This window comes from Propithecus coquereli, unplaced genomic scaffold, assembly GCF_000956105.1.
Source record: "Propithecus coquereli isolate 6110/MARCELLA unplaced genomic scaffold, Pcoq_1.0 Scaffold45, whole genome shotgun sequence".
NCBI classification, from domain to species: domain Eukaryota; kingdom Metazoa; phylum Chordata; class Mammalia; order Primates; family Indriidae; genus Propithecus; species Propithecus coquereli.
This window is the reverse complement of record NW_012150285.1, coordinates 5835941-5854189: the sequence shown is the minus strand read 5'-3', so window position 1 is coordinate 5854189 and position 18249 is coordinate 5835941. Positions and strand designations below refer to the sequence as shown.

Sequence of the window (18249 nt, the reverse complement as noted above, 5' to 3'; positions counted from 1 at the left end):
CGGGGCCGGGACAGCCTCGTGCACAGTCAGTGTCGAATCAAATTCAGGTCTCCCCTCAGCCCCCTCTCTGTTCTGTTTCTGATGGCAGAAAACCTCACCCAAACACATGCCTTAACCAACTTCAAGGATCCTGAAAGCCTTGCTTGGAGACATACTGTTCTAAATCACTCCTGTCAACTGTCTTAAGACAAACTGAGACACTCCCGGTGGGGCTGAACTCACCCTCCTTAAAATCACATGACTTCCGAATTGGAGCTCTGTATGTATCATGTCTTTAAGACATAAAAACAGAAGGTCATAAGCTTTCAGCACTGTCGACTGTGCAGGAGGAAGGAGAGAAAGCATTTTGAAAGGCTTACCATGTTCTAGGCGTGATGACTTCGCATACATTTATTTCATGTTATACACATTTGTGTTTATTACACAGACACTCCTTGACTTACAATGGGGTTACAAGCCGATAAACCTACTGTAAATTGAAAATATCGTAAGTCAAAGAAAGAAGACATTGTAAGTCGAAAATGCAGTGAATACTCCTGACCTGTTAAGCGCCATGGCTTAGCCTCGCCCACCTCAGAGGGGCTCGGAACACTCGCCACGGCCGACAGTTGGGCACAATCGCCTGGCAACACAGGACGTTCTAGAGCATCAGTGGTTTACTCTCATGATCGCGTAGCCGGCTGGGAGCTGCGGCTCCCGCCTCTGCCCAGCATCATGAGAATATCATACCGACTATCGCCAGCCGAGGAAAAGAGCCAAATTCTGAATTTGAGGTACGGTTTCCACTGAGTGCCCATCATCGTTAAGTCGGAAGATCACTAATCGAAGGCTCGTCAGGTCAGGGGCGCTCTGCACGTGAGATGTCGAACTTCGAGTATTCACTGCCCTGCTAGGTCGTTCGGTTTTGGCTATTCCATGTCGCAGTGTAGAGAATGGGGGGGCCAGCAAGTCACCTGTGTCCGTGTAGGATTTCCATCTTACATGCGCTGCCCTAACACTCGTAAGCCCCTGGCGGTTGTCTACGGTGATGCTGACCAAGTTGTATTCTCGTCGGTGAAGGTCGTGTTCAAAAAGTTGGGTAGTACTTCGTAGTCTTCATAGTTACGAGGCACTCTGTTTATACAAAAAGCATTCGGGCCTTCAGAGTGACTGTATGAGGGAGGCATATCGTTATATTAACTTGATACCATTTCAAAAGCAAGTGTCTGTTATGTCCCCCTCCCCGCCACCTACCTCGCTGAGCTGCAGGTGATGTGCTAAGCTATTCCTGTGTTCAAATAAAAGCTGAGAAATCGGACCCGTTAGGGTTGGGGAAAAAATGACTTTAAACACATCGTAATTTTTTATTTTCTGTGGGCAAAATTGCCATAAGGTTTGGTATCAGGAAGTGGGTGATAGTTTTGGGTGTAGAAAGATTGGGGAAGCTTTACTGGAGAAAAATAGATCAATCCAAGCCCAGAATGAGACAGATTTCAGTGGTTACAGCAAGGGGTACAATAGCGGTGGGAGGTTCTTGCCTGTCCACTAGAACTGAAACTTTTCAGTTAAAATGATTTTAGAAAATTAAGTTAATTTAATTATAATTCTCATTCTTTTTTGGAAACTGCTTTGAGCGGAAATGTTTGTCTAGCCTGGCATTGAATGAAGAACTCCTACAGATACGTTCGTAAGATTTTGGGCTGGTAAATATTCTAACTGGCCCGCAGAATTTCCATTTTTTTTCTTTCTACATTATAGGAGGAAACAGGTCAGTCATCCGAGTATCCCTCCTGGGAGTCGTTTTATGTTGTTACCACAAGGTTGTCCTTGCCTATGATTTTTCTCTAAAATATCGTCAGCCTGACATAATTACTTTGTCACACTCTACTTTGCATTATATTCAGTTGTGTGCTGAGGAATGAATGTGTAAATCATGTATTATCATGCCTGCCATGGTGTAAGGATTTTAATGGCTGGGTTGATTTCTGATTTACCTTTTTCATTTCTTCGAGCTTAGCTCATTTCTTTGCACACAGTAGGAGCCCAATAAACCATCTGCCAAGTGGACCTGGGTTAGTGCTTGTAAGTGTTGTATTGTTGCATTATCAGTGATAAATATAAAAGGGAAACATATAATAGCAACTAAAGATACGATCTCATTGTTCTCACTGAATTTCTTTTTTATTTCTTTTTATTTCTTTATATGATATGTATCGTTTTGCATGGATTCTCTTTTTATATTTGGCTATTTACCAATATACCGCAACAACACTTATGGAAATTAAGTTGCCTTATATTTTCAGTTCAGCTTCTTACAAGATAATTGTCTGGTATTTGTGGGTGAAGTGTGATTATCCAGACTACTTTCTAATAATTTAAAATTACCTGGAAAAACAGGTTATTGGGTGGCCTTAGATATATTTGTTTCTGTCTCTTGATTTTAGCAGTGAGCCAAGGGCCCAGGAGATTCCACGAAGGGAATGAATATAAACCCTATGGGCAAATGTGCTTATATAGTTTCAAAAGCCAGGATTATCCTTAATAAAAAATCAGCCTTTAGGCTTTGACTTGTAATAAAGTCGGTGTGTATGTTGACATTTTAATAGAGATTATCTGAAGTTTTGTTTTTTGTACACAGTATTACGGGGAAACCCAAACATGAGTGGTTTCTCCAGAAAGATTCCGAAGGGGACACACCTTCTCTTATCAACTGGCCTTCCAGGTATCCCAAGCTGCGCTCTGGCTTGTGTTCAGTGAATGCTGCCTCTTCTCTCTGGCCTGCCTTGCTGTCCCACACACTAGCTAACACTCACTCTCCTCCTGCCTTCTTCCTAACGACGGTGCATTTGAAAATCACGTGTTCCAAAAGGGACTGCTGCAAGTCACTTTCTAATCACTTGCGTCTCTCCTCCACATGCCCCGATCTGTGCTAATAGTCCTTCTCCTTCCTCCTGTGTTTTTCTCTCATTCTGACTGGCAGTCCCTTCACTACACCCGTTTTTCCCCTTTCCCCGCTCACATAGAATTGGCCAGTTGGGGGCAGTAGTGAGCACCTCACCAGCTCTCTGAGCCACTCTGCTCTTGGGCCAGACCAGCCAGCACCCGTCTGGCCACTTGCCTCCGTCCAGCCTCCTGGTTTTCAAGTTTCTTCATCTCCAAACCAGAAGTTAATGTGCAACAGTTAAATTTAGGGCATGTGGTTTTCAATGCAGACAAAACCCCCTATCGTTTCATTTTTAAGATTGGGGGCAGGGAGAGGCAGAAGAAGCAAGACGGAGCAAGTCCTGGGAAGGACAAAGCACCCATGTAGTGAGTTTGCAACGGCCACTTTGTTCTCGGCAGGGACAACACGCAGATTGTCTCTGATCAGAAGCACACATTCCACAGGGAACTCCAACCACATTTCAGTCTTCTTTTGATTAGCAAAGGTCATAAATGTGAAAACTTCCGCCACTGGCTGGTCTCTGGGAAAAATAACAATTCAGAATGCCCTCTGTCCCCAAGCTGTTCATCGTCACCACCTTTTATGTGTGTCTTTGATTGTTCTTTAATGAGGCATACATGGATACCCTGCCTCTTATGTTTAAAACATGTAGGAGTTTATATCGAATTTGGCAGGGTGTACTTGTCATTAAAGAAACCGTTTTTTTCTCATAAAGCGTACATTATAAATAGTTACTTTTGCTGACTAGTCGTAAGTAAATAAAAGCCCTCCAATTCTCTAGGAAATCACGTTTCCCGCTCCACAAGCACTCTCTACTCTTTGAAGGTTACCTCAGTCTGTAATCCGTCCTCACACCGTTCGAATGGTTTCTCCCTTCTCACCACGTGGCATTTCGAAAAGGAAAAATCAGAACTGGCTAACCCTATTAAGTGTTTACTCTTTGCTAAGCACTAAGCCATGTGCTCTGCAAACATCACATGGCATTATGTCACTCTTATGTCCATTTAAAAGGCAAAGCAACTGAGGCTTACGAAGGGCAGCTAGAGCTGGCTGAGCCGGGATCTGGACAGGGGACCCACAGCCAGAGCTTTCGGATGTTTTGCTTCTGCAGCTTTTGAAAAGAATTTCTATTTTGCTCTCAGATATTTCAATAACTCTGGAAACAGCTGGAGCAATCTCTCAGTAGATGAGTTCTCAACTAAGGACATAACAGCAGTCCAGAGGGGGAAAAATGTTCACTTCAGTAATTCTTTCAACAAATGTCTTTTCTCTAACATTCTTTTGGTGCTACACTTGTTAGTAATGATGTGCAAACTGGCCACATGTCCTATGAGTGAATGAATGTAGTTTGCATTGCATGCAAAAGCTTATGAATGTTTGTTTAGTCAGGTGCTTCAAAAGACAGATGGTTGTTTGTTGTGTCTTGAGCTCAATAGAAAACATAAATAATCACGAATGCTCTTACATTTCCAGGAGACCATGAGATTGTAGCGTTTGGTTGATAGGTGTATGTCTCCCTGCAGACTCCCCCATGGTCCCTGTATGGGAGTCTGTACATGCAGAAAGCTTATGATTCAAGGCGCCGGCCTCATTGTGCACGCTGGTGGTGCATATTAATGAATTTTTCTGTATCTGCTGGGCATTTATTTGGTCAGAAGGGACCCACTCTCCCCCAGGATAGCATCTGACCCCTCTCAGCTTCCTAGGGGATAGAGTTCGTTTTGCACCACATGGTATACACAGGGAAATTTGCAAACTCAGTTCAAAATCATTCATCTGGCAAGCAGCGGGTTTCTGACATTAGACACCAAAATGCTTTTTCGCAAGCTGTTCTCTCGTTGAGCTGGTTTCCATTCACTGAGCATCTGTGACCCACGCATGCTTTCTTCCCATTAAGCATTACTGCACTTTGCGACTTAAATCCTTTTTCTTTCTTAAAGAGTTAAGGTTAGAGAAAAATTGGTGAAAGAGGAGAGTGCTCGCGACAGCCCCGACCTCGCCTCAGAGCCCTTAACTCAGAGGAGACAGCAGCCGGCGCCGGCGCACTACCTGTCCTTTCAGTCGGAACACTCGGCCTTCGATCGGGTCGCCAGCAAGGCGGCGAGCTCTGCACGACAGCCGAGCCGCGGCCACGTCCAGCCAGCCGACCCTGGTCACGCCGCCAAGCTGGCGACGGCGGAAAGCCCAGAAGACGTATCCGAGTGCAGCTGGGTGGGATCAGCCCCCCAGAACATCGCAGAACCTCCCGCCTGGAAGGTGGCAGAAGGTGAGAGAAGGGACGCGCCAGCTCTGCGTGTCCGTGAACCCAGAGCAGAGGGAGATGTGCTCTTCGCTGAAGCTCCTGAGAAAAGTGGGAAAGCCCTTTCGGCTTTGCAGGAGGATGGGTTTGCAAGAAGCCACGAAGACCCTTCTGGAAAGGAGGACTTTGGTCAGCCGGCTGTTAGCACAGTCCCCTTAGAACGTCAGAAGGAACGAGAAAGCGCGTCGCAGCCAGCCCGGGCTCAGCAGCAGCCCGCAGAGAGAATGGGCAGGAGCGAAATGGTGTTGTACGTGCAGAACGAGCCCGTGTCCCAGGGAGCCACGCTGACCACCGGTCACAGAAAGAAGCACAAGGTCCTCACGCGCTCACTGTCTGACTACACGGGGCCCCCTCAGCTCCAGGCCCCGCCGCGCAATGACCCCGCGTCCACACCGAAGCTGGAGCCGCAGGGCTCCAAGGCTGAAGGGCCGTCTGGGGACGTCGGCGTGCCGGACACAAAGGTCTCTGTCGCCCAGCTGCGAAGTATGTTTCTGGAGTCCGCCAACGCCTGCAAGAGACCTGAACTGTAGGTGGTGTTTCAGACGTCCCCCTGATGTGTCGCTTGCACGTCCCTGGCAGAATGGTTCACGTCTCAACTTGTGCCGCGTCCTGCGTTGAATCGTATTGGCTTAGCTCACAAGCGTGTGCAGGGCACCTGGACAGGAAATGGCTCAAAACACTACCATTCTGCTTCTGCCTACTAACGGGGAGCGGGTGGATTGGGTTGCTGGGATGTTCCACCGCCTTGCGTGCATGGGAGAGGCATGCAGAGGGCTCTCGCGGTGTCTGTGCCTTGACTCATGGAGACGCATAAACCTTTGCTTTGTTCCCTTTCTCTGTCTCCCGTTTCCCCCCACGTACTGCCTGCCCTGGGATCTAAAAGCCAATCGCGGGTGCAGAGGCCGCCCGGCGGAGCTGGCAGTGTGGACCGGGAAAGGGGGTCCCGGAGACCACGGCGCTATTTCTCTCCTGGCGAAAGTAGAAAAACTTCTGAGAGATTTAGAACTCAACCTATAACCTCAGCAGAACGAAAGGAATCGGATAGGTAGGCGTGTGTCTGTGTGGTTTCCTCGTCTAGGAACGTAAGGGAAATAATGCAGGATTTGTATGATTTTTACCACACTGGTGGTCCTGATTTTGTTTACATAGGACAAGGTAGATTCCAAAATTCTTCCATCTAATCTATAGGGGATATTTATTTGTCTTATTTAAAGGTATTTTTAAAGAATATTGGCCTTTACAATGGTATCACAGTACCTGCACAATTTTAAATTGCAGTCAGATGGTAAGAAGTAAGAAACACTGTTTTTCTTCATTTAATGTTTTCAATTTTTTTACATTCATGTTAAATTAGAATCCAAATTGAGTGTCCACCAAATTTTACAGTGAAAATAACTAAGGAATTTGGTATTCATGTTATAAATGTCTGCCTACTTGTATTGGAGATTCATATTTAATTGTCATATGTTGTTGCGTGATAATGGTAGGGTTTGTCTGCAAACTTATCACCAGTCGTGTTTGATGAGTTGTACTCGGTCCTGGTTTTTCTCCACAAGGGTGCACTTGGCCGGGGTTGTGTGCACACGCTCCACGGCACCTGTGACGATCGTGCGTGTGTATTCTCAGCTAGAACTTCCGCCGGGAGGATGTTCCTTAGGAGAGCTTCGTTGTGTTTTTATTCTTACTTTTAAAATGATGTTTTATTTGGATCATCCACTCCCACCAGCTAATTTTCATTATTATTTGCCAACATCTCCCCTAGGTGTACTTCGCATTCAGAAATGCCAACCGTGGACGGCAAGTATCTGTTTTTCTTTTTCCTTCTTCTTTGTCATCTCATCTAGATTAGATCTAAATAAGGAGAATTTAGGCTTTTTGAGAGAATAAGTTGATGGAGTATATCAATTTCTTCCTTTTCTGCAGGTTTTCTTTCTGTGAACGTAATAAAACCTAGTTGAGCTTTTCAGATGAGCTTTCCCCAGATCTTGAGAAGAGTTAGAGAGTCAATGGCGTGAACAGTATCAAAACAACTGAACTGAACCCAAGAAGCAGGTTTTTCTTGTTGCCATTGCTATTTAAAAATAAGAGAAATTCCCTCCACAAAATCTATTCTTAAATCTCAATAAGAGGAAAAATTATGGTAGAAATCGCTGTCTGGGCAGTTTGACTTGAATTGCAATGGAAGTTGGCACCTTTTCACTGAGCAGAAAGAGTGGGTCCCCCACAAAGGGAAAGTGTCGCCAGTTGTGATTTCGTTATGTTGATAGTGCATCTGTGCCTGTAGTCAAAGGATTGCCAGGTCAGGCTTGGAAAGCTTTTCGGAGACTTGACTTACATTTGCTGATGATGTCGTTTTCTGTGTGTGGCTCCTCGCAGATGAGGAAAAGGTGGATGAACGAGCCAAGCTGAGTGTCGCTGCCAAGAGGCTGCTTTTCAGGGTAAGGTGTGCTGACGCGCGTGGTCAGAAATGGTGACCCCTGGGGGTGGTGGCTCGCTCCTGGAGTCCCAGCTACTCAGGAGGGCCAGGCGGGGGGATCGCCTGAGGCCGGGAGTTTGAGGCCAGCCTGGGCAACACAGTGAGACCCCCATATCAAAAAAAAAAGAAAGAATGAAAGAGAGAGAGAAAGAAAGAGGGAGAGAGAGAAGGAAGAGGGAGAGAGGGAAGGGGGGAAGGGGAAAGGGGAAGGAAAGGAAAAGAAAGGAAGAAATTATTACCCTCCCAGAGGGAGACTCCCCGGCTCCAGCCTACTCCGTGCACCTCTGGGTACTCTACTGCCCTCCCCGTTCTGCCCCTGTTGTCTCCCACTCTGTGACTGGTTCGAGCCACCCGTTAGCATGACCTGAGTGTACACTTGTGACGATGATACCCAGCTGTCACCAGAGCCGCTCGTTTAGGTCCTAAGGGAGAACAGACTATAGACCTTCTACTACCCTGATTCCCCTCCCTTGAATTTATAAGGATTCGACAATGTTTCTATCCTAGGAAATGGAAAAATCCTTTGATGAACAAAACGTTCCAAAGCGACGCTCGAGAAACGCAGCCGTGGAGCAGAGGCTGCGCCGTCTGCAGGACAGGTCCCTCACCCAGCCCATCACCACCGAGGAGGTGGTCATCGCAGCCACGTGAGTCCCTGTCAGGATTTCTTGGCCTTAGCTGTAATGTCTTCTTAAGGGAAAAAAAAAAAATTAAAGAGTTTTAAATAAAAACGAAATGCTGGGGAGATGGTATAGCTAGAAGCCACAGAGAAGTTGGTATTTAGGGATTTTGTTCACTGCAGTCTGTCTAGACTTTGCAATTGTATCTCTCAGAGAAACATGAGAAAAATTTTGTCAGTTCGTTTTTGTCTATGCATATCGGGTTTTTTCAAATCTCTTTTACAATGGAAAATGTAAAAGACGAAAGTAGCTGGATTCGTAGGACGAAGCCCAGCTTGCACAGCGATCACTTCCTGGCCAGTCCGCTCTGCCTGCGTCCCCTTCACGCCCCTCGCTTCCCGCACTGCTTCCAAACAACTCCACACATCTTGTCGTTTCATCGATCACTATTTCAGAATGTATCTGTAAAAGATAAGGACTTGTTTTGTTTTTAAGTAATCACCAACAATTTTTAAAAAATTGATTGGCTGTTTGATAGCTTTCTAAACTGCAGGGAGTCAGGTTCCAACATGTTCCAGTGTGTTCGAATCCATTTCCCAGAGTGATTCATGCAGAGATACTTGATTCAATCAAGTGAACATTTTTGTCAGCTTTGTAAAAATTGTTTTTTGTGCCTGACTTGGACACACACACACACACACACACACACACACACACACCCTTCCTTTTAAAAAAAAAGGAAGCTCATGTCAGGCAGGGCAGACTTCCCGGGAGGCCCGTGTGCCAAGGCCACTCTGACCTGCTGCAGAATCAGCCGCCCGCGCTTTCTCCCAGTTTTCCCTCAATATCTCAACGCATGTATGGATAAGCACATTCTCGCATTCATTAGGAACTCTCGGAAAATTCATTTGTTTTTTAAAATATATACATTTGAATGGCGAGTGTGAAATAGGCAGCAGCTCCCCGTGGGAGCAAAACAGTGAACGTGAGGAAAGCCGCCTCCCGTGAAGGCTCAGCGCAGCCGCCCTGATGGGCTTCCACGGATCGCACGAGGACGCTGATTCTGTTAAACATTAGATCGAGAACAACATTCTAAAACGGCGTCCTCTACTGATTTGTGGATGGCTAGTAGTAGCTTTTTTTAGTTATTTTTTTAAAACCGGGACATGTATTCTGAAGACAGAGTAACTTCCTTCCAAGCTCAACACTTGCTCCTCCTCCATTTGCTTTGGTGGCCTCTGTCTCTTATTTCCTGAGTCCGTACTTGCTTTTCAAGTTCTTTTGTGATTTTTCCCCCCAAAGTAATTAGCACATAATTTTGTTAAAATTTTTGATTTAACGTTCCTGAATTGAAAACTGTGCTGTTCCTTAATGCTTCTTTTCTTCTCTCTCCTTATGAATGTTTCTTCTTTGGCAATTGCTTTTAAAGTGAACCTATCCCTGCTTCGTGTTCTGGGGGCGGCCGCCCTGTCATGGCGAGACATCCTAGTCCCACTGTAGCTAGGAGCACTGTGCAGCCTGCCAGGTACCGGACAGAGTTGCTGCGGCGGCACCGGCGCGAAGGTGCCGGACCGCAGATGCATCTGAGAGTCTCGAATGCCTTTCGTTTGTCTGAAAACAAGTCAGTGCAGTGAGTCGTTCCCGGAATGTGTGGCATTTTGTTTTGTCAGAGTGCAAGATACTGATAACTTCGTGTGAGCCTGCTGGGGAAAACCTTTCGTCTCTCTGCTTATGTCGTGTGTTGGAGCTGGCATCCCACTAACTCACTTACCCATTTGTTTGTTTTTCATAATAATGGTCGTCCCTAAAAAATTTTCATTCTTCATCTAAAACACTGGCACTTCACAAAGATGAATAGAAAAATGGGGCCTTCACAGGAATGTTGAAATGACGATAAGACCCAGTTTTTTAAAACACATATAGGCACAAATACTTGTGAAGAAAACAGTCCTCCCTGTTTCTGATTTATAGGGAGACAATGCTGGTATAGTTTGGGGTTGGGAAAATAACAACTGAAAGCGTCTGAATGTAGATGTTTGAGTGTCATGTTTTAAATTGTGGCGTTTTACAATTATGTCCTTAAACCATGTCACTGTCCCCTTTATTTCACTGTTATGAGCCCAAACACCAGGCTATATACAATGACAGTGCAGGACTAAAGCTGGCACAACCCAGAGGCAGGGATCTCTCCGGGGAAGTGGGTTTCCTCGCCCTCCCAGTTAGCTGCACCGAGCCAAGGAGGACGCCGAGGCTCAGGTGGCCTTTGCCGGCAGCCTCATTACATACCTGGGACCCTGCTCTCTGGTCTGGGACAGCTTGTGAATTGGCCATTAATTGGGGTCAAGGCAGAATACACTTCTTGCTAGACCTGAGAATTGGATTTGCCGGTGGCAGAAAGCAGCCTTGCAAACCTTTCGAGATTCACAGGGACCACATACACTGGAAGCCCTCTTCTTCTAGCTGGAAGTTGGAGGGATTTATAATTGCCTGGAATTGTCTTCATTTTCCTGGTTACTGGGAATTACAGATTTAAGTACCTTTTAAAAAACTGGTGGAAACCTGGGAGAGAAAATGCTACACTGAAAGAGTGAAAGAATCTTTAAAATTAAACCATTTGTGTTGAGCGAGTGAAAATCAAAACCCTATGTCAGGCCGGGCACGGTGGCTCATGCCCGTAATCCCAGCACTCTGGGAGGCCAAGGCGGGCGGATCATTTGAGCTCAGGAGTTCGAGACCAGCCTGAGAAAGAGCGAGACCCTGTCTCTACTAAAAATAGAAAGAGATTAGCCGGACAACTAAAAATAGAAAAAATTAGCCAGGCATGGTGGCTCATGCCTGTAGTCCCAGCTACTCGGGAGGCTGAGGCAGAAGGATCGCTTGAGCCCAGGAGTTTGAGGTTGCTGTGAGCTAGGCTGACGCCACGGCACTCTAGCCCAGGCAAGAGAGTGAGACTCTGTCTCAAAAAAAACCCATGTCGTAGATTGTTATTAGCAGGTGAATATTTTGTTTCCTAATTATTTACAATGAAAAGACCACCTTCTGACCCACATCTTTAGATGATGTCTAACTATGCCCTATGCACTGCTTTTAGCCTTATTTAGAATATTATGATACTAACAATATGACTTCTCTGTGTTAGATAAGGTATATCTAGGCGGATGTTGGTTTCTCAAATAGGAAATTCAGTTTTTACGAATAATTCAGAGCTAAAAATCTGCTTTCCGTAGAATTGATGTTTGTGTTCCATGCCTGCCCCGCTAGTCACAGTCCTGTTTAATCACTAAACTGTCTGCCCCTGTCCTAAATCTGTGGAGGGAAAAATAAGCCCTTTGCAAAACTAAGTGACACTTTGAAGAAAGTTAACATGTCAAATTTGTTTGTTTTTCTCGTGTTACCGACGTTTTATTCCTTTCAGATTACAGGCATCTGCTCACCAAAAGGCTTCAGCCAGAGACCAGACGAATGAGGTCAGAGATTCCGCTGAACCAGGAGAACCTGATTCCTCCACTCTGAGCTTAGCAGAGAAGTTGGCCTTGTTTAACAAATTGTCCCAGCCGGTCTCAAAAGCTATTTCTACCCGAAACAGAATAGACGTGAGACAGAGGAGAATGAACGCCCGCTACCAGACGCAGCCGGTCACCCTTGGAGAGGTGGAACAGGTGGGTGCCCTGTGACCTGACTCCGGTTAGCATGTGTATTCTTAGAACGTAGCGGCGCAGAATTACTCTTCGGTTAGTGATACCATTATGGGGACCCGCTGGCAGACTGCGTCACCTGTAGGTGATTTGGTAATAACGTCATTCCTAAGAAAGATAACCACGGCAAGTATGCTTCTCTTTTCTTGTTTGCATAATTTGCTTACCGAAGTCATCTGGAGTGAGCCCCTTTTGGAGAGAAAGATAGGATGTACAACCTGCCTTGCACCCAGTTGGATTTTGTTTAATGAGACATGTTACATGACCACGTCCAGGAATGATTTTCCACTAAGACAGGCAGTGGCGCTGCATATAATGTAGTGTTTCCGTTTATGTCAGTTCATAAAGCAGGGTTTATGTAGACAATGTTTTTAATCAGCTTTTTGCTTTTTAACTGTGTCCCTCCCAGGTGCAAAGTGGGAAGCTCATTCCTTTCTCACCTACCGTTAGCACATCTGTGTCCACGGTGGCATCTGCGGTCGCTCCAATGTATGCAGGGGATCTTCGGACAAAGCCACCCCTTGATGACAATACAAGTGCCACTGACTATAAGTTTCCTTCTTCACTAGAAAATTCAGACTCTCCAGTTAGAAGCATTCTCAAATCACAAGTTTGGCAGCCTTTGGTAGAGGATGGTGGAAACAAAGGGACGTTGAGAGAATTTGGAGAGACAGAAGGCAGGAGAGCTTTGGCAGGTGGAGACGGTGGTGTGAAGAAGTACGGGTCCCTGGAGGAGGCAGAGCCAACCCGCCCCGTCTTTAGCAGAGTCAGGGAAGGAGACGTCCACAAGGAGCCTAGATGTGCTGTTCCAAGGAAAGGGAGCCTGGAGCTGGCTCACCCTCCCAGCGCCCACCTTGCCCACGAGCTGGAAGGATTTTCCACTGTGAAAACTAATGCACAAGGGAGCTCGGACTTGAAGGACAGGCAGCCCTTTGAAGAGAAGGTGGACGTGGAGAATGGCATAAAAAGGAAGTTTTCTCTGAGAGGTAAATTACTACTGCTTCTAAAGTGTTAGAAAGCAGCTGGGTTTTAGTTTCTGCTTGACTTGTTGCACGTGTTTGCGATTGCTTTTAACTAAATTACAAAGGCAGTTTACGACTAGGCTTGGTGGAAGGTTCGGTGTGAGTTTTGCTCTTCCCCAGACTTCTCTTCCTCCTGAGTCGGCATTTCCAGGGCGTGAATCAAGTTCTAAGCAACAGAAGTGCCTGAGGCCCTTTCACACGTCCCGATAAGGGTTTGGGATGACTTGGTCACGTCGCCTCACACGACAGCCTTGTGAGCCACTTGGTGCTTTCGGCCCCTTTTAAAGTTGATGACGCAAAGGGTCCAGGGCTGGGTGAGCTCAGGAAGCGAGGACTTGAACCCAGTTTGTGGATTTGGAGACTGTTTCCTTCCACGCTGTTCTGCAGGCAACAGCTATATTGCGTGGGACTTTAATCCTCTTTCTACCTTTGCATAAACTTATAGCAGGGCTTTGGGTTTGTGAATGTGGCACATTGGAGAGTTAAAGTGTTACTTTGGAGAAGGGGGAGCATTCTGCATGTAGCGAATAGTTAAAGCCGACTTCCTGTGTCTTGCACATAGGAGACAGACCAATTGTCAGCAGCGTTTTGCTGTGTGGGCAATCGGCTGGGAAGTTCGGTTTCCCACAGAGCATAGCAAGCTGCAGATTTGCATAAACCCACGTGGGTTGGGTGACCCGCCGTGCGCCCACGGATTGAACTCCCAGGGGCTGCAGCGCCGAGGGATGCATAGCGGAAGGGTGTTTGCCCGAGGAGTAAGTGCTGATGCTGCGCCTTTCCTTCCCGGCCGCAGAGTTCGGGGAGCCCGCTTCCGAGCAGAAGGGGACAGCTGCTGGGAAAGCCGTCGCTCAGACTGCAACCCCCATGTCCTGGAGGCAGCAGGATTCTCCAGAACAAGGGCAGGAGAAGCACTACAAGAATCCGTGCGCGATGTTTGCTGCTGGAGAGATCAAAGCTCCCACGGGGGAGAGCATCCTTGATTCGCCCAGCAAAACCATGTCCATTAAAGAAAGGTAATGAGATTTGCCAACTGAAAAGCGATTCCCTGGGGGAGGAGCTTATAACTTGCTTTTAGGAATAGATTGGGGTGTTGGGCAGAGAGATGAAGTCCCGACTTCGGCTACGTAAGGGGACGTGCTGTTACTCTAGAATAATCCTGGGACTCCGAGGTATTTGAGAGTAGCCTGCGTTTGCCCCAGCTCTGGTCTGGCAATGCTGAAGGGGCCATTTCAGACTCAGATGAAGAAACAAACAGAAACAGACTTTTGCTCGCTTCATTTGTTTGGCTTCACTGTCCCGTTGCTAGTTTATATCAAATTCCTTGACTGACTGTGTCGGGAGCTGAGATCCTGGCTGTTTCCCTTTCAGATGCCTGTGGCGCAAACCGAGTGCACAGTCCGCTTGTGACTTTGTGTAAAACGTATGCAGAGGGAATGAAGATAAATGTATATATGGGGTCCACATATTTGGGATTAGAATCCAAGTTTTGTTTACTTTACAGAAAGTAAAATGAATGCTTTCTCTGAACTCCAGTTAGAAATTTTATACCAGGTAATAGCTATGAAAGATTACATTTGAGTGTCAAATAACACTAACCTCATTTCATTCAAAAGAATGGTGTAGGATTCAAAGGATACGTTTAAATGGGACAGATGCAGAGAGTCGGAACTAAATTATTTTCGGGATGTGTTTGCCTGGTTAACCCTTAACCACATCGAATTAAGCAGCAAAGATGCAGTAGTGATAGGAAGGCTCGGGGAAGACATCACGGCCACTCCCCGGTAGTAGCAGCAGAACCGTGTCCGCCACATGGAAGTTTCCTTGCTCTGCCAGGCGCTGACGCTCTTATTTTTCTAGATACATTTCAAACTGCCTAAGACTATATATATCAAACCACAGTGAAAATTCTTTCTGTTTTTCAAGCCAAGATCTTTGAACATTATTTATCAAGTGTTAGATAGACGGAGCCTTTTTCAACTGACAAATTGATAAGATTCTTCAATCTTATTTGTTTTCTCCTTTATTTACAATTCATGATAAATTAGACCTGCTGTGCAGAGGGGGCATAGGAAAGAGGTCAGTCAGATAAAAGGAGTGATGTCTTCAATCAGGGAAGCAGTTTGGCCTGTCCTGGCCTGAAGTCCTTCACGAAACCTGGGCTCAGAGAGCTTTTGATCCCAGAGATCCAAGCATTGATACCTGGATAGGTGAGGAGGAAGAGGCATCATTTAAGGAAATTAATGATAAGTATCACTTATACACAAGTTCTGATGTTTTATACATCAGAATATATTCCTGGGTAAAATCCCAGTAAAATCCCAGTGAGAAATAGTAATATTATGCCCACTTTTTTTCAAAGTCTTTTAAAAGAGACTCCCCATCTTTGGGTATATTCTGTCTGTTGGGACTTAGAACTTTTGATGACGTTCTGTGTCTATCCACTATGCAATAATTCTTGGCTTACTTGCCTGTTTGTAGGAAATTTTGGTTGATCTATATCTTTCTGAAAGCAGTTGTAATTCTAATCCTACTGTAGAATTCTCATTTTTAAAAATGTGAGGTACCGTAAAGGTGCAGCCTCTTACCCCGGGCTTTGTGGACACCCACGCAGTTCAGGAATGGCCGCGAGGTTTCCGTGAGCTGCCTGGGAGCACGTTCCGACTCGAAGGTGTGCGTGCAGACGAGCAGAAACCGTGACTTACAGCAGTCTCAGAGAGGGTCCTGACCCCAGTCTGCCTGGCATCGTGATAGTATGAATGCTTGCTAAATATTCAGCTATTCAGTTTATTTGTTAAAATATAGGAAAGGATGAGGGATGCTTTATTTAGCAGCTATGTTTGTAGTAAATTATGCTAATACAAAATACGTTGCAGTGGTCTTTCCCCCGACCTTGACAGCACTCTTCCTTGTGCTTTGCTGAAAATAACTAAATGATGTATTTTTGCAATCCATCTGTGACAGCTTTTCTCTAAGTGGGGCTTTAATTTCTCTAGTTTTTTAAAACGAAATAATGAAGCTTGACCTATTTAAAATAAGAACGTTATTCATATACTGATTTGGCTTCACTTTTCTTTCTTGAGGTGAGATAAAATCCTGAGACTTTCAGACTTTGTTCTAACCACCTCTGACTGCCTCATTTTACCAAAGGAGTCCCCAGGGCCACGTAGTGAGTAGAACTGACCCAGGCTGGTCTCTGGCTCCCCATCCCCATGGTGACATTGCAGTGTATTGAGATGACTGTCACAGCAGGAGAATAAGGACAGAAATTCCAGCTAGACAGCAGTGTCAGATTCACCTGTCTTCTCTATTAATGTTTTTCAATTTCCGTGTTCTTTTCATTTCTTCTTTCAATCACCCTTTCAATTCCAAATTTCGGATTTTAAGAAATAGAGCCAGGAGTTTACATATTTCCTTTGCCATTTCTGCTAAATAGCTGCCCCCTAAGGCGTGCAAACCTTGTAGCATCAGTCTCTCCTCTGAGTGTCCCCAAGTGTCATATACTGCCTCTGGCATTTCAAGTGTGGTATCTCATTTAGTGCTGAGGACAACACTAGGAGGAGGCAATATTATAGGTAAAAAATGTAGATAAAAAGTGTAGAACTAAGAAATTATAGGAAATTCTCCATATACTCCTATTTTAGAATATGTGTGATGCTTAAGGAAACATATCTAAAGTTCTTTTTCTTTTTTTGTCTTCTCTGACATCTAGAACGTCAAGTTTGAGCTGTAAGCAGCATGAAACTTAGTGGCAATCTGCCTTTTTCCACTGGATAATAAAACTGCTATTTCATAACTGTCTAAAGGATTTGTGTTTACACTGTCCCTGTTTGGAAACTGTTTTGAGAAGCTTTATGAATCAAATAATTCTTACGTTATTTAGGGATGAAATTGTTGATACTTCTTTAAAAGTACATTAGGACTTTAGAAACCTTATTTCCTCAATTGTTGAAACAACAGCATCAGAGCTTTCACGTTTGGGGGAGAAGACTTCTGGAAAAGGGAGAAGGAGCGATTCCTTCACGTGGGGGAATTGGTGGAGTGTAGGAACGTGGTGGGACTCCCCGAACCCACCTCCACCTCTCCCCAGCCTGTGGGATTCTGCCCTCGAGGGGCCACCTGAGGTCCCTGGTGTCCCTGCGTGCCCGTCCATCCTCCCTCCCGTGCTCTGCCCAGCCCGGGCTGTGTTCACGTTTTTCCAGCCAACTCAGGGTTCTGGCCTTGTAGCTGGGCAACCTCAGCCGCTAGAGGGCCCCGGGTTTATGTGACAGTGGGGACCGAGCTCTGCTGCCCCTTTGCCCCCTCCTTTTCTGATCTTTGATTTGCCCCCATTACAAGACACCTCATTCACCCGCCAACCTGCAAAGTCGCCAGGAGCAAGATCTCGTGTGAGTGCTGATCTCCGCTCTGCAGCCCCCTCTGAAATCTGCGGGGTGCCTGTGGCTCTTTGAAATGAAGGAAGGTTTCTAAAGAGAGAGAGAGAGAGAAAAAAAACACTTAAACCACTTTATTTAATATTAGGAGCCCTTGGTTGGCCTGTCCCATATTTGACCCAGTCCTGACGGCTATGGGCCTGAAGTCCTTGTTGTCACCATGCAGGGCTCGCAGGGCAGAATTCCCGGCCAACCTAGTCCAGGCTGTGGCAAGAGGTGGAGACGTTTCCCAGGGTGGCCTGGCAGGCACGTGTCCCGGCGGCCCAGGCCAGCCCTCGGGTGAGGAGGCGAACGCGCCGCTCTCTGGGTGCGCAGCCCCGGACTGGGCACGTGCCCCGGCTCCCAGCGCCGCAGGCCTGCACATAGCACTTGGGCTTGGCAGATGTTGGAAGCGCTGACAGTTGTTTGAACTGCACGGCAGGAGTTTGTGCCCTGGGTGGGGCAGACACTTAGCGTCCTCGACCTCTCAGCACGGAGGTCTGCGGCGAGTTGGAGGGCCTTGGGATCGCAGGAGGAGGGATCGCAGGAGGAGGGAACGCTTTGGAAAGGTCTCCTGCTTTCCTTAGCTTCTCGAACGCCAAGCAGGAAACCTAATGGGACGGGAATAACACGTTTAAGTTTTGGTGTGTGTTATTTTAAAGTTATTCATCACTTGTACTCTGTCGGCTAGGGCTGGGTCCAAGGACCATGTGGGCTCAATCGAAGCAGTTTCTTCCATGTTATTTTGGTTACTCTGTAGTCTTTGGAAGCCCTGACTGATGACCCTGCCAACACATCTAGAAGC

General features: G+C 46.3%; 1 protein-coding gene across 1 annotated transcript in view; it reads left to right on the top strand.

The window, feature by feature from the left end:
- The window catches only part of SVIL (supervillin), an 83965-nt gene that overhangs the window by 13833 nt on the left and 51883 nt on the right, over positions 1–18249 (top strand). Inside the window, exons 4-12 of the mRNA XM_012654844.1 lie at positions 2618–2701; positions 4864–5748; positions 6106–6267; positions 6985–7019; positions 7599–7660; positions 8206–8345; positions 11734–11977; positions 12423–12999; positions 13829–14048. Of these exons, the coding sequence (XP_012510298.1) occupies positions 2618–2701; positions 4864–5748; positions 6106–6267; positions 6985–7019; positions 7599–7660; positions 8206–8345; positions 11734–11977; positions 12423–12999; positions 13829–14048 (2409 nt within the window). The remainder of the gene's footprint in view (positions 1–2617; positions 2702–4863; positions 5749–6105; positions 6268–6984; positions 7020–7598; positions 7661–8205; positions 8346–11733; positions 11978–12422; positions 13000–13828; positions 14049–18249) is intronic.